Consider the following 22,737-nt stretch of genomic DNA (forward strand, 5'->3'; position numbering starts at 1 on the left):
TGAGAACAGAAATCGTGCTCCGGCAGCGCGGCAGCAGCAGGAGGCCCCATTAGCTAAAGTGGTGCTTCAGGTTAAGAACAGTTTCAGGTTAAGAACGGACCTCTGGAATGAATTAAGTACTTAACCCGAGGTACCACTATATATAGCTATAGCTATATCTGGACATGGGAGGCGCTGTGGTCTAAACCACTGAACCTAGGGCTTGCCGATCGGAAGGTCAGCAGTTCGAATCCCCGCAACGGGGTGAGCTCCCATTGCTCGGTCCCTGCTCCTGCCAACCTAGCAGTTCGAAAGCTCATCAAAGTGCAAAGTAGATAAATAGGTACCGCCCCGGCGGGAAGGTAAACGGTGTCTCCGTGCGCTGCTCTGGTTCACCAGAAGCGGCTTAGTCATGCTGGACACATGGCCTGGAAAAACTGTCGGCTCCCTCAGCCAGTAAAGCGTGATGAGCGCCACAACCCCAGAGTCGTTCGCGACTGGACTTAACTGTCAGGGGTCCTTTACCTTTACTTTATATCTGGACCACAACTCCCATCATCCCTGAGCATTGGGCCATACTGGCAAAGGATGCTGGGAGTTGGAGTCCAAGAACACCAGGAATGCCACAGCTGCTGCTACATTAAGACTATAGCTGGATCCCAGAGCTGCTCTCTATCAGGGGACCTTCCTGCCCCTGCCAGGCACTCACAGAGCCCTTTCTTGTCCTTCCTGTCTTTCTTGCCCCTCTCCTTCTCGTTGATGCTGTCCTCCCCCATCAGCATCCTCTGCAGTTCCTTCCGCTCCTGCTCCTCCCTCTCCCGCGACAGCTGGGAGCTGGTCTTCTTGTTCTGGAGCATGTTCTCAATGTTCTTCCCCATCTCCTCAAAGTCGCTGTCCTCCGCAGAGCTGCTGTCGGTGTCCGTGGATAAGATCTCCGTAGACTCTAGGACCCTGAAGCAGAAAACCACCACCGGGGTCAATCTCTTTGGGTTTGTAGCATGTAAGGCGCTGGGCCACAAACAGGAGGGCAGAAGCACAAACATCGCAGCGGCTTTCAAGGAGTTACGACCACAGAGCCCTGGTGACTCTCCTACACATACTAGGACACCGAAAGCTGCCTAAAGCTTAGCCAGGACAGGCACCTTGGCACCCTATTTGCAAAATTTAACAATTCCAAAATACAGGCGCGCCTTCACTTTTGCAAGAATGAATATACGGCTGTACTTGAGGGTCGATTTCAAAAAAATCCACTGGAAAAACAGTTATATCCATGTGGACATGGCAGTATTGAGTTAGAGGCTCATGTGCTTCTGGTCTGCACTCTTCATAAAGATTTGAGGAGTGAGGTTATCACCACCTCTATTATTGTCCATGCCGGGTCATTCAAACACTGCTGCTGTGTCCTTTCTTTTAGCAGACCAAGAGAGGACTCCCCTGCTCAGCGCCTGAGGACCCCAGTCCTGCCACTCACCACCTGGCCTAGGGCAGGGCCTGCCGGGCTCCATAAAGGACTGCTGCCGCTGTTGCTGGACAGAGAGGGCTCCGTTTTTGTTTTGTTTTTTTGTTTTTAAATTGCTGTTATTTCTTATCTACGTCATTTTAAACTGTGATACTAATGCTGTATTCTTAGTTTTAGATTTTTATTCATGTGGAAATTGTTTTCCATTTGGTTGCGTATTTTTTTAATGTGGTTTATTTATTGTTTATGACTTTTGTAATTAAGTAAATCTTGTCATGTTGTAAGCCGCCCTGAGCGCTGTTTTTAACTGTGGAAAGTTGCCATGCAAATAAAATGATGTTAACGATGATGATCAGGCGTCAGCAAAAACTGCAAGGTTTTTAGCGGCGGCAATTAGAGTAAGATCTATTATTGGATTATTGACGTAAACCTCCAAAATGTATTTTGCATAGTTAAGTTTTTACCTCTATCTTCAGTACATTTTATTTTATTGCTATGGCTAGTGGCTGGTGCAAATAAAGGTTCTTCTGGTTCATAGTCAGGACACTGGTCCATCTATCTCAGAACTAACAGCAATGACTGGTAGAAGGATGGGTGGGGGACGCATGGCAGAAAAGGTCACATGCCCGTGGTACAGGCCAAAGAAACTCACTTGTTCTGCAGGTCAAAGATGCGCTGGCACTCCTCCTTGTACCTCTCCTGGTGTTCCGCCACGGAGAAGCGAGACCCGCGGGCAAATTTGCTCATGGGGGTTTCACCCGAGCGAGCCTGCTCCGTGGACATGGTGCGCACGACGTCGATCACCTCCCAGCGGGAGAGCTTCTTGATCTGCAGGGAAGAGATTGGCTGAGTGCAAGAGGCCGCAGAGGGGAGGCTCCGGGCACAAGCCTGAGACAGCGCCTACTCACCTCCTCCTCGGGAACGCCAAACTTGCGCAGGAGCTGCTTGGCATTTTTGAGCGACAGGCGCCGCAGGTCCGCGTCCGTCCCGGTCACCGTCTTCTTCACCGGCTGGGGCTCCTTGTCGTCCTGCTTGAAGGAGAAGGAGAGCAGGACTCTTCCAGTCAGAGTCCCATACAGTTACCCTCCCATTTCCCTAGGTCTGGGCAAAGAGCTTGGGGAAGGAAATGTGCTTCAGGCCTAATAATAATAATAATAAATTTTATATATACCCCACCCTCCCCAGCCAAGACCGGGCTCAGGGCGGCTAACAACCGATATAAAAACAATTTGACTGAAATACAACTTAAAACAAGATAAAAATACATTAAAACATTAAAATTAAAATGCAGCCTCATTTCAACGGAAACTCAGCCACCTCCTTAATCTTAAAGGTAAAGGGACCCCTGACCATTAGGTCCAGTCGTGACCGACTCTGGGGTTGCGGCGTTCATCTCGCTTTATTGGCAGAGGGAGCCGGCGTACAGCTTCTGGGTCATGTGGCCAGCATGACTAAGCCACTTCTGGCAAATCAGAGCAGCGCACGGAAACGCCGTTTACCTTCCCGCCTGAGCGGTACCTATTTATCTACTTGCACTTTGACGTGCTTTCGAACTGCTAGGTTAGCAGGAGCAGGGACCGAGCAACGGGAGCTCACCCTGTCACTGGGATTCGAACCGCCGACCTTCTGATCAGCAAGTCCTAGGCTCTGTGGTTTAACCCACGCGCCACCCACATCCCTCATAACCTAATCTAACACCTAACTACCTCAGGGGGCAGAATAGGAAAGCTCATCATCTTCTCCCTTCCCCGTCAGCAAATAAGAGGAGGAAGCAACAGAAGGAGGCGGCTCCTAAGCACCTGCCTCACAACCATGGGGCCTTGCTCCACACTTTTCTAACCTGGCCCTTCCACTTACTTTCTGCTGCGTTGGCTTGTTTGGGATCTTCACGTAGGAGAAGCCTTCTCCACATCCCGTAGGGTCCGCCACTCCCGTCACTTCCAAGAGACACTTCCCCTTCATGGCTGCAATGAAGGCCCGTGTGGTGTTCCAGGGAGCTGTGCGGACCTGAGAGGAAGAGGTGGGGGGAGCCATGTCACTCCAGGCCTGGACAGCGGAGGCCGTGAGAAGATATCTCCACCTGAGAACATTTACCACTTCCCCAGTGGTCTAGCACCCACGGGCCCCTATTGCGCCCTGGATACCGCCAGTTATACCTCATCATCTATCTTCATCTGGAAGTCCTCCTCGTTTTCCTCTTCTGGGGCAAAGAAGGATTTCTCTCCATAACCTGCGTCCTGAGGAAAGAGAGGGTTAGGAAGCAATTTTCTGAGTCATGTGGGACACCCCCATATGCCAGGTGAATGTCAGGAGCTGGAGTCAAGCGTAGGTCCAGCAATTTTAAAAACCCACCCTTTTGGTGCAGTTAACTCTTCATTCAAAGTAACCAAAACAGCGCAGTGATCCCAGCAACTCTTCCCAGTAAGGCTGGATCCAGACACGTCAAAGAGGCGATTTGGTTAAACGCGTTGTAAACTCATACAGGGAAATCCAGGAGGGAAAGGCGGGACTCCACAGCACCATCTGGTGTCACAGTTTTATGCTGCATACGCAATGCTTTTTCTTTACCAATCTAGCTGAGCCCCAGGTCTCAATCCAATGAGGCAGTTGCAAGGCCTTCAAAGTCCCTGCCTTCCCACCCCTCTCCAGGGTCTTTCCCAAACTGCCTCTGCGTGCAACCAGTTTCTTTTCATTTATCTGCATGTTTTGGAAACCTGGGGGAAGAGGAGCTGGTTGCAAGCAGGAGGGGAAGACTCCCTGGCTTCTTCAGCGGCCTGCCTCTACTTTGCCTCTTGCCACCCCCTCTTCACCAACCTCTGTCTCTGCTATCTGCCCCACCTTCTTCTCACTAAACTCGGTCACCTCTTCAAGATTCCAACACCTCCTCCTCTCTGACCACTCACTGTCACCCCACCACCATTCCCCTGGCTCAGAGCCTTCTTCCCCTGGGGGTTCCCTTGCGGAGGCTCACCTACCACTCCTCTGCTTCCAGTTAGTCCATGACACTCCAGGGCGGACAGTTGAGGACACGGTATCATCTACTCCCTTAGGCTAGTCTACTTGCTAACAAGAAATTTATTTATTCTTTATTTAGGATGCGTTTAAGGGTTGGTTATTTACTGCAATTATATCCCACTTTTTTTCTCCAAAGAGCTCACAACAGCCCTGTGAGGTAGATTAGCTTGAGAGGCAGTGACAGGCCCAAGGTCACCTAACGAGCTGCATGGATGAGATGGGGATTTGAACCCCTGTCTCCCAGGTCCTAGGTCTAACATTCTGACCACTGCACCACCACTGACCAGGTTCTGCAACATATACTGTACTTTTCTGTGTATAAGACACCCCCATGAATAAGACGTTCCTATTTTGAGGGAATCAAATTTAAGAAAATGGGGGGAGATGGCTCTGAGTTGTTGAGCTTTTTTTAGGGGGGATTGCCAAAAATCGCTCACTCGCATGTGGCGCAAAATCCGCCTCTCATCTGTCCCCTTGCCAACAGAAGCTGCCAATCACCCACCCAATTGCCACAGCGTCACCCAATCAACACCAGCCCTTGACGCAGCAACCAAACATCAACCCTATGCGCTATCCATGTATAAGACGACCCCCACTTTTAAGCAGTTTTTAAAAGGAAAAAAATCTAGTCTTATACACAGAAAAGTACGGTTCTTTGCCTTTATGATTCTCCCACTGGTGGAGATTGCCAGGAGGAAGATGGCCTTGCAGTTCTCAAAATACCTAGCAAAGTGCAAAAGCAACCAACCAACAAGGACTGGGGAAATTCACAAAAGGCATAGGCTCACCTTCAAGCGCTGCTCAGCAGAGATCATGCTATAATAGGCACAGCACTGCTCCGGAGACACCATCGCTCTGATCTCCTCTTCGGTGGGTAGTCGGAAATCTGGCTTTAGAACCCACCAGTTGGAGTCCATCCCTGAAACAAGCAGGGGTCCCAAATAAGCCAGGCTAGGAAATATTCCCTCCCTCCTCTCATAGTCCCAAGAGCAGGACCAGCAAGCAGACGACATTTCAGATGTGGGAAGTGTCAGAAGGCATTCCGATTACAGCACTCGTGGCCCAATCCTTTAACTGGAGATGGCAGAGACAAAACACAGGACCTTCTGCTGGCAACGAAGGTGCTCTAACGCCGAGCTGTGGCCCCTTCTCAGAAAAACGATGCTACGCTCAGCGACTGGCCACCTCAGCGGAACGGGGCACCTGCATGACACCGCGAAGTGAGCAAAGCCTACCTGTGCGCTTGAAGTCGGCGCAGAGCTTCAGCCGCTTGCGGATGCTGCTCTCCGAGTGGGAAGGAAAGGCCTTCTTAATATCCTCCATGCGGATCCTTCGGGGCCGGTCTCTGCTCTTCCAGAACAGGCGATATATGAAGACCTGGCAAGGAAGCCCAAGGAACAGTATGAGTTACAAGAAGGGGCGTAGCGTGAGGGGGTGCCAGTAGGGGGCGTGGACCAGGCGGCCCAGACCGGTGCTCCTCTCTGCTCACCAAGAGCTACATTTGGCCAGCTGGGGTTTCTCTATGTTGTGCATGACCTTTTGATTTGATTTGCTCAATTTTATTGTTTTCCTTTTTGGAAAGTACTAATGACTTTTTTTCCTTTTTTTTTAGGACCCGGGTGGCGCTGTGGGTTAAACCACAGAGCCTAGGACTTGCCGATCAGAAGGTCGGCGGTTCGAATCCCCGCGACGGGGTGAGCTCCCGTTGCTCGGTCCCTGCTCCTGCCAACCTAGCAGTTTGAAAGCACGTCAAAGTGCAAGTAGATAAATAAGTACCACTCCGGCGGGAAGGTAAACGGCGTTTCCGTGCGCTGCTCTGGTTCGCCAGAAGCAGCTTAGTCATGCTGACCACATGACCCAGAAGCTGTATGCCGGCTCCCTCTGCCAGTAAAACGAGATGAGCGCCACAACCCTAGAGTCGGTCACAACTGGACCTAATGGTCAGGGGTCCCTTTACCTTTACCTAATGACTTTTTAAAGACAACAACAGTAGTCTCTAACAAGTGAGCCGAACTGCAAGAGAGGACAAGAACTCTGAGGTTACTAGCCAACCTGAGCTGATCCCTTTCTGATCTCAAATATGAAGACCTTTTTTTAAGGTGCCCTCTTGCACAGGCCCATGTGTCACAGCTGAGACAACACTAGTTGTATGTGCTAAGCAACTTGCTAAAAATATTTTTTCCTCTTCCCTGAGCTTGCCGCAGAGATAATTTACACAAACCACAAAAAACAAACCTGTAGAAAGTCTCGGATGTGAGTATTGGCCCGTTTAGAGTTGGGTCCAGGAACTTCAAAGAGAGGACATTCTTGTCCAACCACAAATATATCCACCAGCTCCCGGATGTAATAAGCTTGTCGCGTCCGGATAACTAAGAAGTCTGTTTCAGGCATCTTGTGAAGGTAGATCGGAGCCCGGAAGAGGTTGTTTTCAAATGCCTGACGAAAGAAAAAGGGGCCACCTTTTGGTCAAATGCAAAAGCAGTCAAGAGGAAGAAAAGAAATCTGGCATAACCTTACAGGCCAGTTTTAGTCCTTGAGATGCACTGGGATTATCCACCAAACCCAAGAGACAGTCGAGATAACACAGCAGGCTCCAAGATGGGCAAGCACCACAAAAATATTTATATGCCAGAATCTGAAGCTCACAACACACACAGCAAGTCATTTTCCATTCCCCAGAGGTAACTGTTGTGCAAAATATATATATATATATAAAGAACTGGTTGCTTGCCTGCATATGTTGTAAGTATACTCTCTGAAGCCACAGAACAGGTGGGGTACTGGATGCAGCCCATGGATGAGTCTGCCATGAACTGGGATGCCTTAATCAAGTTGTTTTCCCACCCCCAGCCTCCGGCCTCTGCTGGTAGCTTGGGTAAGAAGCACCCATGCACAAGACACAAACTCCCTAGCCGTGACGGGGTTGTCCATCACAAATTTACTTGCCAGGGCCAAGGCTTCGTGTAAGCATCTGAGCGATCTGGCAGTAAACACTCCTGCCTCATTTAGGGGTCTTCCGAAAGCTGCATTGTTTAGACAGGACTTTGCATTTATTTATTTTTAACCTATCAGTATTTGCTTATTTTTTTAAAAAAATGTATGAAGTTTTTGCCCGACACTTTCCCTGATTTTATTATACAGTGGTACCTCAGGTTACATACGCTTCAGGTTACAGACTCCGCTAACCCAGAAATAGTGCTTTGGGTTAAGAACTTTGCTTCAGGATGAGAACAGAAATCGGGCTCCGGTAGCGCAGCGGCAGCTGGAGGGCCCATTAGCTAAAGTGGTGCTTCAGGTTAAGAACAGTTTCAGGTTAAGAACAGACCTCCAGAACGAATTAAGTACTTAAACCCAAGGTACCACTGTAATCTTGTATTTTGCATACTGCTCTCGTTATACTTTCAGGAAATGCGGATTATTAATACTGCAATAAATAATAAGCAAATGAATTCTGGATAGCTTCGTTGGTACCGCATGAGGCTCTTAAATCGCAGGTTTGTGGGTTCAAGCCCCACACTGGGCAGAACAGTCTCGGCCCAGTATACCTGAAGGAGCATCTCCACCCCCATTGTTCAACCGAGGTCCAGCTCTGAGGGCCTTCTGGCGGTTCCCTCACTGCGAGAAGTGAAGCTACAGGCAACCAGGCAGAGGGCCTTCTCAGTAGTGGCACCCGCCCTGTGGAATGCCCTCCCATCAGATGTCAAGGAAATAAACAACTATCTGACTTTTAGAAGACATCTGAAGGCAGCCCTGTTCAGGGAAGTTTTTAATGTTTGATGTTTTATCGTGTTTTTAATGTTCTGTTGGGAGCTGCACCGAGTGGCTGGGAAAAGCCAGCCAGATGGGCAGGGTATAAATAATAATAATAATAATAATTTATTTAATTTAAATTAATGTAAATTAAATTAAATTTAAATACTTTTTTTAAAATTTTTGTTTTTTATTTTTTTGAGATTCCTGCATTGCAGGAGTTTGGACTAGCCGACCCTTGTGGTCCCTTCCAACTCTACAGTCCTATGATTCTATGACTTAATATTGCTGCTGCACACGAAATACCTGCATTGAGAAAGAGCTGGGCAGACCTTAGAAAGGCCACCTGCTCAAGCAATTGCAGCTGGTGGTAATTCGAAGCACACACCAACTCCATCCTGATCCCCCCTGTAAAAGTCAGATCTCTCACCTGGAGCAGCTGGCCTGGATGAAGAGAGCCCAAGAACGGGGAGGTGTGGCAGTACACCGTCTCTCCGTATTTACAGTCTGGGGCACCAGGATCCTTGCCCGGTTTCTGCCAGGAAGGAAGACAGGATTAAGTCAGAAGGGCAGGTTCAGACTGCAGAAGCTCAAAACCCCAGCAGCCAAACCCCAGCGCACTCACCCGCTTGTAGTAGTTCTTGATCTTGGTTGCCATGCCGACCTGCATCATCAAGGGGGCGTTCTCCTCACTGTACTCGGCCAGGATGAGGTCGCCGTCCTTGCCAGTGAGGTCGGCTGGGGTGCGCATGAAGAACATCTCCCCGCCGCCAGAGGCTTGCCGCTCCTGTTCTCTCATCTGGGTGCGGAGCAAGGAGGAGGTTTGTCAAGGGAGCAAAAGACAACGGAAACCCACACGCCAAGCGGCGGATCCCAGGAAGAGCAGGGAAGCCCCTCAAAGTCAAGAGCAGCCAAGGGCGCAGAGAAAAGGAGGTGGTTATCAAGAGAGCAAAAGACAACGGAAACCCCAACGGATCCCAGGAAGAGCAGGGAAGCCCCTCAAAGTCAAGAGCAGCCAAGGTGGCAGCTGTCAAAGCAGAACCAGGAAGTGGGAGGGCCTCACCTTGGCTTTCTTCTTTATGTGCTTCAGCAGCGGCTGCACCGGATGAGGGCCGGGCTGGGAAAGGGTCCCAAAGGAGTATTTCTTCAGGGGAGGCCGGTGAGCCTGGCGCAACTTCATGGGGCCCATGTGGGTGGGGAAGAAGGGCTGCCGGAGCTCCACCGCAGGGATGGAGTGCTGCACCGAGGCAAAAAAAAAAAAAAGCACATGTGCGCCGTCACTCAAGGGGCACAAAAATCAGGACGCACATTACCGCCAGCCACAGGGACACCTCCCCATCCCAGAACAGGGAAATCCTGGGTTACAGGAAGAGAAGGGGCTGAGGGATGTGTCCGCCCCAAGGACCTGCTGCTATCTTTTTTTTATTATTATTCTTAAAGATTTTCTTGATTTACAAAAGTGTTTGCAATGTGTCTCTCTCTCGTATTTTTCCCCCCATGTAACATTTTTACAAATCAGTTTCATTTGTTGAGACATTAGGAAGAAAAGGGGGAAAGGGCAGGGGAGATGGGCAGGGGTGGGGTCGGGTGGCGATGTTTCTATTTTACTTACTATATGTAGGGTTTGGTGTCAGTGTTGATTGTGCAGGTTCTCTGCTGTTTGCTTGCGTTCCTTTGGTGGTGAGAGAGGTTGGGGTTGGCCTAGGGTGTGGTTATTCATTTGCGGTTGGCTGTGGTGGTCTTTGTTTTCGTGTGTGAGTGGGGTGGGTGGGTGTTTTGGATCAGGTTAGCCATATTGATTTGTATGCTGTTGGTGGATTTTTGTCGTTGTCTTGTTGGGCTGTGTATGTGATAAAAGTGAGCCATACCGGGGTGAAGTCGTCTTCTTCTATTTGTCCCCGTGTCAGTTTCAGTTTATTGGTTAATTTTTCTAGTAAGGCTGTTTCCCATACTATTTGGTACCACTGGTCCCTGCTTACTCCTGACAGGTCTCTCCAGTGTCTGGCTATGATGCTTCTGGCTGCTGAAAGTAGGTGGGTTATGAGTTCTTTGAGGTGTAAGTGGGCATTATTGTCTTGGAAGATGTTTAGTAAGGCCAGTTCTGGGGTGATTTCTAATACTTGCTCGGTTATTTTACTTATTTCTTGTATGGTTGTTGTCCAGAATAGCTGGATTTTGGGGCACTCCCACCACATGTGGAGGTATGTGCCTGTGGAGGTGCACCCTCTCCAGCATTTTGGTGAGGTTCCTGGGCGTATTAGCGCTAGTTTTCTTGTTGTTAGGTACCATGGGCCTGCTGCTTTCTATAGCATGCAGAGCTTTGGGAAGAGGCCCTGCAAACTTCCAACCGAAACCTGGGTCACCAGTTATACCTGCACAGGGCGCCTTGTCCTGTGACGAAGACAGGGAACACCATTCAATTGGCACATGGTCCTCAGAATGATGGAATTCTGCTGGAGATTGCATTTTGCATACTTAAATGCACACACGGAAATGGAGAGAGTTGCCCCTACTGGTTCTAACCTGGATGATGTTGCCTCCAAAGGTTCCACGAAGCCCCTGCTGCTTTGGATAGTAAAATTCGTCGTTTGAGAGGTTCCAGGGATCCTTCACCTCCGGTTGAGACATATTCTAGAGTTGCAAGACAGGGAAGCAAGAGTCAGAATTTGTCTACTGTTCATCATTCTTATGTGTGGGGGAGGGGAACCTGAGCCATTCCCACAAACCTGCTGAGTCTCTTCCTTAATGACTCCTGTCTTGCCCAGGAGAATCCGGCTCTTCTTTAGAGAAGACTCTTTCTTGCTCTCTTTGGAAGGAGAGTTCAACGTCATCTCTTCCTTCTCATCAGGAATTTCTAGGAAGGAACATACAAGAGAATGGATTCTGAATGCTTGCCTGCAGATATCCGCAGCACCACTTCAAATACATAAAAGAACTCCAGTGGTGGTCAGGTGTCTTTGTCATCTCCATGTCTGTGACAGTGTTACACTGCCGGAAGATAAAAGTACTGTCCATTTTAGCTGTCTGTCAGCTCCTCTGTTCTGGAGGCAGCTGATACCAGTGGGGGACAGTATTGTGCTTCTTTGAGAGTGTGCTAAGCAGTCAATATCCTGCTCAGTGCTAGGCTAGAAGCTTACACAAATGGTCAACATGCAATGGCTTGAATTTCTGTGGTAGATTTATTTACCATGTATTATTCTCTTATGGACCTTCTTATCTAACCTTTCATTTGAGCACCTGATTAGCTCAGAAATAGCAAGGCTCCTTATTTTTCTCTTAAGTAACACTTTGACATAAATGTCAACACAGTCAAACGAATGTATTGCACCTGTTTTTATAAAGCGAACGAGTTTTTAGCCACAAATGTAATTTAAAAGGATATTTCCATTTCAGAAAAAAAATACATAAAAGAAGCCCATTTGAATGCAGGGATTATAATCATAATCTCTTTTAGGTACCTATTTGGACATGAAACTATTTATAGTAACCTATGATTTTAAGCCGGGATTGATAGAATATTCTTCCTTTTAATACCAGCTAACAATATTTTTATTCTGTTACATTTGCAAAATTATTATTTTTTAAATGGCCTGACTGATTTTTTAAAAATAGCCATTAAACTTAAAACAGAGATTATGGGGATTTTTAAACCTGAGGAAATGGTTCCTCCCTATGGGATCTTTTACATAACAGGTTACCTCACTCCCTACTTCTGCAATTTAAGCCCCACTGCTCATTTCAGTATAGAAATAGCTACAATGCAAATTTAAATAAGGTGGGGCGGGAGGCAGTTAACTGTCATGGTTGCTGCAAAAGAACCTTGGCAATTACAGTTTACTGAAAGTTCTGTAAGAGATCCTCAGGCTCCTCATATTAACTACAATTCCCAGAATTCATTAGGAGAGGTAGTTTCCTGGGAGATAGAAAAAGCACGAGCTTCCCCGCCCTTGGACAGGTGGTTGCTTAGGAAAAACTTTCCCCTCAGCCCACCTGAATTTTTCACCTTGAACCCCAGTTACAAAATCACCATGCTTCAGAAAGCCAGAGATCTTTTCTCGTCAACCACTAGTAGGCCCAAAGGGAAAGCAATATGGTTCTGTGGACATACCCAGGATTATATTTTCATCATTTGGGTCAAGGGTCAGAACCGGTGGGGTCAAGACTTTCTCCATCGCCTCGTCATCCCAGATGATGTTGTCCTCCCAGCGGCCATAAACCAGCTCTTCGTTGTCAATGGGGAAAATAGAATACCACGGCTTGTCTTCATCCAGAGATGCTGCAACAACACAACATACGACACATCTCTCTATTTCTGGAGTACTAGGATACCGCCAAGTTCCTCTTCCCCCAAACATGGCGTGCCACCCTCTCCAAAAGGCAGACCCCACCCCACAGATTACCACCAGAAGAGACCAACTCCAGACTCTGCCAAGGAGGCAAGGAGGAAGAGCACATTGTCAATGGAGAATGGCTCCAGGTGGAGAACTCGTGTGGAATCAATGCTGCTCATTGAACACAAGGTTTTTGCACCATCCGCAAGACATAGGTAAACGTAAAGGGACCCCTGACCGGTAGGTCCAGTCGCGGACGATTCTGGGGTTGCGGCGCTCATCTCGCTTTACTGGCCGAGGGAGCCAGCGTACAGCTTCCGGGTCACGTGGCCAGCATGACTAAGCCACTTCTGGTGAACCAGAGCAGCGCACGGAAACGCCGTTTACCTTCCTGCCAGAGCGGTACCTATTTATCTACTTGCACTTTGACATGCTTTCGAACTGCTAGGTTGGCAGGAGCAGGGACCGAGCAACAGGAGCTCACCCCGTTGCAGGGATTCGAACCGCCAACCTTCTGATCGGCAAGTCCTAGGCTCTGTGGTTTAACCCAAAGCGCCACCCGCGTCCCTCCTTAACCCTTGTATACCCCTCCCCATTCAGTAGCAGTAAAGCTCTGCTGGATGAAATACAATTGCCTCTGGTCTATTTTTGGGGAATCCTGCAACGTGTTAAAGTTTTTACTCTGCTAACTATACATTGGGATTCAACTCTGGATCAATATATGAATAGAATTCCATATTTGAGTAGAATTCCCTACTTCTGCTTGTTCCTCACCAGAGCACACCCTTGCCATCTTTTTCCTGGAAACCCATAGGGCTCAAGTGCTCCCATTTGCACCAACTGTGCCACCTGCTAACTTAAGGCATGCTGGACTTTAAGCCACTCAATGCCAAGGCGCTACTCTCTCAAGGCCTCCTATGAAAAGCCCTTCTAGACCAGGCCAACGGCTCATCTAGTCCCATATTGTATTCTCACCGTGGCCAACCAGAAGTCCACAAGCTAGACTTGAGCACGGCAGCAAGCCCCTCTGCTGTTGTTTCCAGCAACGGGTATTTAGAAGAATACTGCCTCCAATAGTGAACATAGCCATCTGGGTTAGGAGCCTTTGACAATCTAACCCTCCATAGATTTGTCAAATCCTGTGCACATTTACCTTAATGGTCAATAAAATTATTATACTTAACCAACTAATTGATGAAAGTAGGTCATGCAGCCACTAGTGGGTGAACGCAGTAACTAGAGAGATTGAGGTTACGATTCTATACATTCTTACCTTAGAGTTAAGTCCCACAGAATTTAACAGAACATGGTGCTAATTAGACATACATAGGATTATGTTGCTGCAACACATGGTCCTCAGCTCCCAGTATTATTTGGGATTTCACTGATCTCTGTTAAGAATTGGGGTCGTCACATCCCCACCTTCTCTGGGGCTACTTAAGAAAGACTTGCATGCTCTGAGGGAAAATAGAAGCAAGTTCCTGAATTTGGCCGAAGAATGTTTCGCACCTGTCAGAGCTGCCCGAGGTCCCAGCTCACAAAGGACCAACGCCACTTCGTTGTTAAATACGAAAGTCTTTATTGAAGTTCAGTTTCACTTCCAGAGCCGCAGCGTGCAGCTCTACGTCTCAACTTTTAGACCGCTGATGCTCCGTCTGAGTCTCCTCCCCCCATACACCAGTTTAAGACTCTAGCCTTACTCCACCTCTTCCTCTGTTCTTTCCGCCTCTGGTTCCGCCTGTCCGTTGGGGTCTCGCCCTTTCTAGACTCTTCTGACGCTGAATCCCCTGAGCCTTCCCCCTCCCTCCGGCGGGCTTTAGGAGCTGGTTCCCCATCCGGGTCTCCTGCTGTCCCCCGCGCCTGTACATTTGAACTTGGCGCGCGCGCCCAGCCAGCAACTTTCCTCCTGACCGTGTCACTGCTTCCCCCTTCGGGGAGGCTAGCTGCAACTGACCTCCCCTCCGTTGGAGGCGTGGTCAGCCCTGACTCACCTTCTCTCCCCGCTGGAGGAGACGCTGGCCCTGACACATGTGACTCTTCCCCCCCACTACGCTCTGGTGGGGAAACTGGTCCTGATCCCCCGCTGCTTCGGGGTTCCCCGCTGGCTCCTTGTTTCTGGTGAGTTCCCCCTGGGACCCCCCTTGCCCTGACCATCGGCGCCCCCTTCTGGGAATCTTCTGATTCGCTGGAGAAACTCATGGAATCTCTCGGGCCACTGTCATACTCCCCTACGCTGCCCTCGGATTCTTCCCCTTCGCTCTCCATTACCTCTCTCCCCTGTGCTCCTGCTCCTGAGCCCCTGACAGCACCGTTTGTGTTTATGTTTTAAATTGTGAACCGCCCAGAGACATATGGATGAAGCGTGGTATACAAAATTCATCATCATCATCCCTTTTTAAGGCCATCTGAGTAGTCTTGTGTGCTCTGAAGCTCCTGCCTGGTTCACTACTCTCCCATACTGCTGGGAGAGATGGGCGGGGATGGAATCAGAAAGCCAGCTAGGAACCCAGGTGTGGGGATCTCTGGTCCTGGGGCAGGGATGCCAGGATTCAACAACTCTTCAGGGTCACGGGTGGTGTAGAGATCTGTGGTGGGGTGCTGCTTCTCCTCTGAAGAAACCTTAAGTTTAATGTTTGGGCAGGGCTGCAGCCGATACATCAGACCCAGAGCCTGCCAGGTAATTATCACCAGTTCCCTTTTTGCTGACCTACACATACCATCCCCTCACTGTGTGCCACAAGCCTCCGCTCCTCCTTACCTTGCTGCTCAGGGAGCTGCTTCTCTTTGCACTTGGCAAGGCCCATGACTCCTGACATGCTGGGCTTCTGCATCATAGGGACAGGCAAATTGAGCAGGGACCCACTGCGGTTCAGCCCTGGAGACAGAAGCAAGAGGGCGTTGGTAATGTCAGGGAGCCTCTGCTGAAACCAAGCGGCAGCTGGCTAAGAAAGATTCCAGGGCGATTCTCATTTATTTCCTCGACAAGATCTTTAAATGCCAAGTAAATCAGCAAAAACCTCTGAGCCATTCATGTAACACAGCATATTTGTTAAATATACCAATAAAGGTAAAGGTAAAGGGACCCCTCACCATTAGGTCCAGTCATGGCCGACTCTGGGGCTGCGGCGCTCATCTCTCTTTATTGGCCGAGGGAGCCGGCATACAGCTTCCGGGTCATGTGGCCAACATGACTAAGCCGCTTCTGGCAAACCAGAGCAGCGCACGGAAACACTGTTTACCTTCCCACCAGAGCGGTACCTATTTATCTACTTGCACTTCGTGCTTTTGAACTGCTAGGTGGGCAGGAGCAGGGACCGAGCAACGGGAGCTCACCCCGTCGCGGGGATTCGAACGACCAACCTTATGATCGGCAAGTCCTAGGCTCTGTGGTTTAACCCACAGCGCCACCCGCGTCCCAATAAAACCAGGCATTAAAAACAAACTGTTGACATTTTTGTTTCAATAAACCTTTGGAGCAACATGAAGGGTCTCTGCTATATTCATTTGGCATTGCTTTTAAAGCTGCAGTATTTTCAAAACCATTTTTAGCTGTTCTTATTGAATGTCTGCACATCACCTTGAGGCATATGTAAAAGGAGTAACCGTAATAATAATTCCATTATCAAGAGAGTAACCAAAAAAAGTCAACAGCTTTGAAGAGACATAATTATCTGGAAGTTGCCATATATTAAGTCAGACCATTGGTCCATCAAGCTCAATATCGAGTACACTGACTGACAGCAGCATTCTGGGCTTTCCGGCAGCATTTCCTGGTCGTACCTGGAGATGCCAGGGATAATAGTTATTATTATTTATACTCCGCCCATCTGGCTGTGTTTCTCCAGCCACTCTGGGCGGCTCGCAACATAATATTAAATACACAATATAACATCAAACATTAAAAACTTTCCTAAACAGAGTTGCCTTCAGATGTCTTCTAAAAATTAGATAGCTGTTTATTTCTGATGGGAGGGTGTTCCAAAGGGAGGGTGCCACTACCAAGAAGGCCCTCTGTCTGGTTCCCTGTAACTTCACCTTGGAGTGAGGGAACTGCCAGAAGGCCCTCAGAGCTGGACCTCAGTGTCCGGACTGAATGATGGGGGGTGGAGATGCTCCTTCAGGTATACTGGGCCAAGGCCGTATAGGGTTCTAAAGGTCAGCACCAACCCTTTGAATTGTGCTCAGAAACGTACTGGGAGCCAATGTAGGTCTTTCAGGACCAGTGTTATATGGTCTCAGCGGCCACTCCCAGTCACCAGTCCAGCTGCCACATTCTGGATTAGCTGTAGTTTCTGGGTCACCTGCAAAGGTAGCCTCACGTAGAGCGCACGTAGAGTAGTCCAAGCAGGAGATAACCAGAGCATGCACCACTCTGGCCAGTCTGCAGGCAGGTAGGGTCTCAGCCTGCGTACCAGGTGGAGCTGGTAGACAGCCGCCCTGGACACAGAACTGACCTGCACTTCCATGGACAGCTGGGTCCGGAATGACTCCCAGGCTGCGCACCTGGTTCTTCAGGGGCATAGTTGCCTCATTCAGGACCAGGGAGTCCTTCACACCTGCCCAGGGAGAGAACCTGGGACCTTTTGCATGCAAGGCAAGTACTCTGACACTGAACTATGGCCCTTGTTGGCCCAGCTGCCTGCTGAGCTCACCTTGTTGGGCGTTGTAAGCAGTAGCATTCCTGGTCATGCTGGAGGGCAGCCAGCCAGCCAGACTAGCCCGCTGCGTCTTGGTCCCCTTGTGCTTGATGTCCTCCCCGTTCCAGATCACGTCGTCCTCCCACTGCAGCTGGGTCACCATGAGGAAGTGCTCATCTGCCAGCAGCGCATCCTTCTCCACCACAGCGCTCTGCAAGGGCAGAACAGAAAAGCGTCAAGGGTTTCGACAGAAACGATGATTACTACCATGGAAACTACCGCCTGCTGTCCAAAATGAATGTCGCTGAGTATTTTAGACGATGCCAATGCAGATATACGGCCCAAAGAATTGGTCTTGTATATGATCCTGGCAGCACAAATTGCAACAGCCCCAAACCTTGCACTGGACACCTGGTACCACTCACTCTGGAATACAGCTGTAATGGAGAAAACTGCATGTAGTTTGAGATTCTGACAACGCCTAGAACCTCCAGGCATTTTTATTATATTTGCCCTTCTTTTATGACATATAGAGCAGAACCAGACCTTTTTTTCCACTCAATTCCAGCACCTCTCAGGTGGGTGCCATCGCCATTCTAAGAGAACGAGGGAGGTATAAATGAAGAGTTCCAGCACCTCTTTTTACAGAAAAATAGCACTGAGCGGAACTGTCATTTTCAAGCCGACCCTTATCATAAGCCTGACAAAACTTTACTTCGTTATCTGAGAACGGTGATAAGTCTTTACTTGAACTTTGTTGTTTTAACTCACGTGGTCATTCTAAGTTTGTTTTGTAGTTCTGTTTTTCCATCTTTTAATTTTTTTCATGGTTATAATTGTTCTCTGTTTTATATGCATTATAACATGAAATGATAATAATAAAACTTTACAGAAAGAAATTTTAAAAACTGCCAAGGCACTGGCAGGAAGGTCCCGTCCTCCTGCCTCAGGAGAGACAAATTCAAGCCTTTCCCCCAACTCACTACCTCCTCCTTCTCCTTCTCCTCCTCCTCTTTGCGCTCTTTCATCTTGAAGCCATAGTCAAAGCCGCTGCCATCCTCAGGAACGCCCAACATGTCATACCAGAGCTGGGCAGGCCCATAGCGCCATTCAGCCACCTTGGGCCTGGTGTCGGCCACCTTGTCCGCATCTCCTGTAGACTGGGAGAACTTGGACTCCACCGGTGCCATCATGGTGATCTGGAGGACAAGAGGGTGTTGGAGGGTCAAGGGAGACGGAACTGGGATCATCCTGAGATGATGTCAAGGCAGGTGTCAGGTGCAGGTCAGAAATAACTAACAAGGTGCCAGGGAAGTTAACTCTTTAAGCAGCTCAGACCCAGTGAGCACAGTAGGTCTTGCCCCCACGAGGCAGTTGTGAAGACTGAAGGTTCCAGCCTTCCCACTGCTCTCTAAGGCCCCTCCTACCCCGGGTCCTTTCCAAGCAACCTGATACTTCTCCAACTTATCTCTGCTTCACCTTATTCATAGTTCTCTGGGTTCTGGGAGACCGGGGGCAGGGGCTGGTCACAGCAGGAGGGGGAGACCCCCCCCCCTTGGCTTCTTCAGCAGCCTGCCTCATCTCTGCTTCTTAGCCTTATCCTCTCCAGCCTCCACCTCTGCCTCCGATTCTGGGCTGCTCTCTGCCACAGACTCTTCCTGCTCACTAAACCCTGTTGCCACTTCAGCTTCCAACATCTCCTCCTACCAATCTGCTCCCTCTGACCACTCACTGTCTTCCCACCACCACTACCCTGCCTTGTTACTATATCCAGCTGTTGTCGGCAGGGGGACAGTCCTACTGCAAGGCAGAGAGGAAGCCCCGTCACAAAGCCATGTGACGTGACACCCCACCCCACTTCTATCATCCTCTCTGCTCCTGAAGACTCACCTCGTCGTCTGAAAGGCACTGCTCCGGAGGAGGAGGCGGAGCATATTCGTACTCCCAGGGAGATTTCTCTTCCACAATTGTCTCGACCGCAGCTTCTCCATCCAGGATCTGCACTTCCGGAGTGACTTCCCGGTGCTTCTTCTTGCGCTTCCTGCGGGCGCTGCGCCAGACCGATGGGATGTTTTTCCCAGGGCCAAAGAGGCGCAGGAAGCGCAGCACCTAAGGGGAGACGCAGAAGAAGAAGAAGAAGAAGAAGAAGAAGAAGAAGAAGAAGAAGAAGAGGAGGAGGAGTTTGGATTTGATATCCCGCTTTATCACTACCCAAAGGAGTCTCAAAGTGGCTAACATTCTCCTTTCCCTTCCTCCCCCACAACAAACACTCTGTGAGGTGAGTGGAGCTGAGAGACTTCAAAGAAGTGTGACTAGCCCAAGGTCACCCATCAGCTGCATGTGGAGGAGCAGAGACGCGAACCCGGTTCACCAGATTACGAGTCTACCACTCTTAACCACTACACCACACTGGCAGAGAGTGGAGGAAAGGTTGGGAGGCGCAAGCGACTGGCCTCTGGTCACTCAGCTGTGTCAAAGGCAAGTTCACATCTCTGGCTCACTGGAGAGGCAGCCCTCTGCAGATGGAGGTGCTAGACCAGGAGGAGGAGTGGGGGAGCCTCCTCAACATGGGGGACACACGCAGAGTTATTCATTCAGATAACTCTCTCCCCTACACTCACGGACACCAACATCCATTCTGCCAACGTTACATTTGCCCCCGCCACAACCAGGCTTGAAGAACCGCTATAAAATAGGAGGCTTTTCCCAAGCCTAACTGCAGTGGGGCAGCATTTTCAGGAGCAGGGAGGGGCACTTTTTGGGTGGGGTGGGAAGAGCTGCAATCCCTTCACCAAAAAAGTGCCCCCGTGGTGGATAAATACATCGATGCACCTTCTGAAAGATAGCTTACTGGCAGTAAAAGCAAGCACGAAGAGAATATTGAGTGAAAGGGTGTTGTAAAAGAGCAGAAATGTCTGTAATGAAGTGTGAAGGAATCTGCTGAAACGGACAGATAAATATACGAACTTGCTATTCAAGCCTGTTCCTATGATGTTACATTTGCTCTTCTGATAAGGCCATTGCTTGGTTCCAGATTGCAATCCTGCTTACTATAAGACTTGATTCCTACACATGTGAAAATCTCAGACACGGCTATGCCTCGACAGAAGCCTGGGTAACATATGCCTTTTGTGGGTTCCCAGCGACCAATGTTGTCCTCACCTAGTGAAGCTGTATGAAACATCACAATTCATTTGTTTTAGCATTTTATCCTCTGTATGTTTTTAAGTAGGGACGCAGGTGGCGCGGTGGGTTAAACCACAGAGCCTCGGACTTGCCGATGAGAAGGTCGGCGGTTCGAATCCCCGCGACAGGGTGAGCTCCTGTTGCTCGGTCCCAGCTCCTGCCAACCTAGCAGTTTGAAAGCACATCAAAGTGCAAGTAGATAAATAGGTACTGCTCTGGCAGGAAGGTAAACGGCGTTTCCGTGCGCTGCTCTGGTTCGCCAAAGGCGGCTGAGTCATGCTGGCAACCTCGGCCAATAAAGCGAGATGAGCGCCGCAACCCCAGAGTTGGTCACAACTGGACCTACTGGTCAGGGGTCCCTTTACCTTTTATGCTTTTAAGTATGGCTGTGATTTTTTTCCTCAATTTGGTTGTTTTACCTTTTTGCCCAGACAACAAGCCTCGCTGATGTGGGCCAAAGGAATGCAGAGCAATACATTTGGCACCAGTTTGGCTGCAGCAGTTGCTGGAAGGAGGCGTACAACGTTCCAGCCAACCATGTTAGCAAATCCACCCCAGATTTGTGTAGGGTTTAGGATCAGACTTTTCTTTCTCCTACATGGGGCTCAGCAACCTGAGAAGGTAGCCCATCTGTACTGCTAACTTATATGACATAAAGGAAATCAAGCACAGGGGAAGCCCTCCATCCTTTTAGCACAAAGCACGGTCTTTCACTCGGTCCCCCCCCCCCCCATCATTTTCTGCAGTGTCAACCTTCAAGCCCTACCTTGCCTGGTCTGAACTCGGGGAACAGATCCGTGACGCTTGGCAGCTGCTTGGTGGTATCCTGCTGCATTATCCCTGCAAGTGGCAGCGTAAGTCTGCTGTCGCTGGACTCTGCCTTCCGCGAGTCCTGGGACCCCGACTCCGATTCAGAATCTGAAGAGCTGCTGAAGTCATTCTTCTCCAAGGTAGCAGATGAAGGGGCAATGATGGATGGAAGGATGATACCATCATTGTCTTCAGACCCTGGAAGAGAGTACCTCTCAGAAAGAAAGAAAGAAAGAAAGAAAGAAAGAAAGAAAGAGAGAAAGAAAGACTCTACTTCCTAACCTCAACATGACAGAAAGCTAACCCTGGGTCACATGCCTTATTCCAGGCATCAAAGACAAAAGTGCAGTATTTCTTGAAATTTTCAACTTGCATTTTAAAAAGGGTCAAGTGAGTGGGAGGGGAAGAGACGCCAAGAGAATCCTCCTGGACACATCAAAAACTGCATGGACTCCGCACTCAGGGAGTTTTAAATTCTCAGATCCAATTCTCCTGCTTCCGGTAGATTCTACGGTTATTGAATAAATGAAGCAAATTTGCATACTGCCTTATCACAAAGCTGAAAGCACTTTAAAGTGAAAAACTGCAAGCCAGAAAAAGTACATCAAAATAAAAGCATGTTTCAGCTGAGGCAGCAACGCAAAAGGGAAATCCCAGCTTAGGGTTGTATCCAATGTGGCACTGTGTGAATGTTCTGCCAGCGCAAGGATTTCTGCTTGTGCAACGGAAGATCCTACCCCTCTCCTCCTCTGATGTAGCCCCTCTGGAACAGACTGGGTGTGTGGTGCACATGGGGGGAGTTACATGGCTAACATCCTTATGCTAACAGAACAAGAGGTACTGCTACACTGGATTCCACCCGCTAGGTCAGCCTAGGACCCTTGTACCTACGGGATTGCCTCTCCCGGTATGCCCCACGGAGAGCCTCAAGGTCCATAAATAGCAACACCCTAGTGGTCCCGGGCCCTAAGGAAGTTAGATTAGCTTCAACCAGAGCCAGGGCCTTTTCAACACTGGCTCCGGCCTGGTGGAACGCTCTGCCTCATGAGACCAGGGCCCTGCAGGATCTGATTTCTTTCCGCAGGGTCTGTAAGACAGAGTTGTTCCACCTGGCCTTTGGCTTGGAGCCAATTGGATTCCCTCCCCCCTTTCTTTTTTCTTTTTCCTTTCTCCTCCTGTGATGAGGCTGCATTTTAATATTTTAATGTTTCAATATTTTAATGTTGTATTTTAATCTTGTTTTTAAGTTGCATTAATTCAACTTGTTTTTATTATTGCTTGTTAGCCGCCCTGAGCCTGGCCTTGGCTGGGGAGGGCGGGGTATAAATAATAATAAATAATAATAATAATAATAATTATTATTATTATTATTATTATTATTATTATTATTATTATTATTATTCATTGTGTTTGTTTCAGACCTGGGATAGGTCAGTGGGTAGAGCATGAGGCTCTTAATCTTGGGGTTGTGGGTTCGAGCCCAAGTTGGGCCAAAGATTTCTGCATTGCAGGGGGTTGGACTAGATGACCCTCGGTTCCCTTCCAACTCTACAAGCCTATGATACTGCTC

The 22,737-nt window shown here is 49.0% G+C and overlaps 1 protein-coding gene across 8 annotated transcripts in view; it reads right to left on the minus strand.

The window, feature by feature from the left end:
• LOC310747660 (transcription initiation factor TFIID subunit 1) overlaps positions 1-22,737 on the minus strand; it is a 50,355-nt gene that overhangs the window by 22,730 nt on the left and 4,888 nt on the right. For 2 of the 8 annotated variants that reach the window (XM_083582323.1, XM_083582319.1), the window contains exons 5-23: positions 21,124-21,365; positions 19,062-19,280; positions 18,158-18,370; positions 17,187-17,382; positions 15,293-15,409; positions 12,312-12,479; positions 10,930-11,057; positions 10,727-10,834; positions 9,267-9,440; positions 8,829-9,002; positions 8,634-8,738; positions 6,689-6,889; positions 5,689-5,830; positions 5,242-5,372; positions 3,595-3,675; positions 3,296-3,445; positions 2,347-2,466; positions 2,091-2,266; positions 689-930 (exon numbers count right to left, since the gene is read on the minus strand). In XM_083582323.1, the coding sequence (XP_083438449.1) occupies positions 689-930; positions 2,091-2,266; positions 2,347-2,466; positions 3,296-3,445; positions 3,595-3,675; positions 5,242-5,372; positions 5,689-5,830; positions 6,689-6,889; positions 8,634-8,738; positions 8,829-9,002; positions 9,267-9,440; positions 10,727-10,834; positions 10,930-11,057; positions 12,312-12,479; positions 15,293-15,409; positions 17,187-17,382; positions 18,158-18,370; positions 19,062-19,280; positions 21,124-21,365 (3,087 nt within the window). Of the gene's footprint in view, positions 1-688; positions 931-2,090; positions 2,267-2,346; positions 2,470-3,295; positions 3,446-3,594; positions 3,676-5,241; positions 5,373-5,688; positions 5,831-6,688; positions 6,890-8,633; positions 8,739-8,828; positions 9,003-9,266; positions 9,441-10,726; positions 10,835-10,929; positions 11,058-12,311; positions 12,480-15,292; positions 15,410-17,186; positions 17,383-18,154; positions 18,371-19,061; positions 19,281-21,123; positions 21,366-22,737 lie in introns of all 8 variants that reach the window. The other 6 variants (XM_083582321.1, XM_083582317.1, XM_083582322.1 and 3 more) reach the window with 3 other exon arrangements.

Source organism: Podarcis filfolensis, assembly GCF_964270895.1.
Source record: "Podarcis filfolensis genome assembly, chromosome: 13".
Classification (NCBI taxonomy): domain Eukaryota; kingdom Metazoa; phylum Chordata; class Lepidosauria; order Squamata; family Lacertidae; genus Podarcis; species Podarcis filfolensis.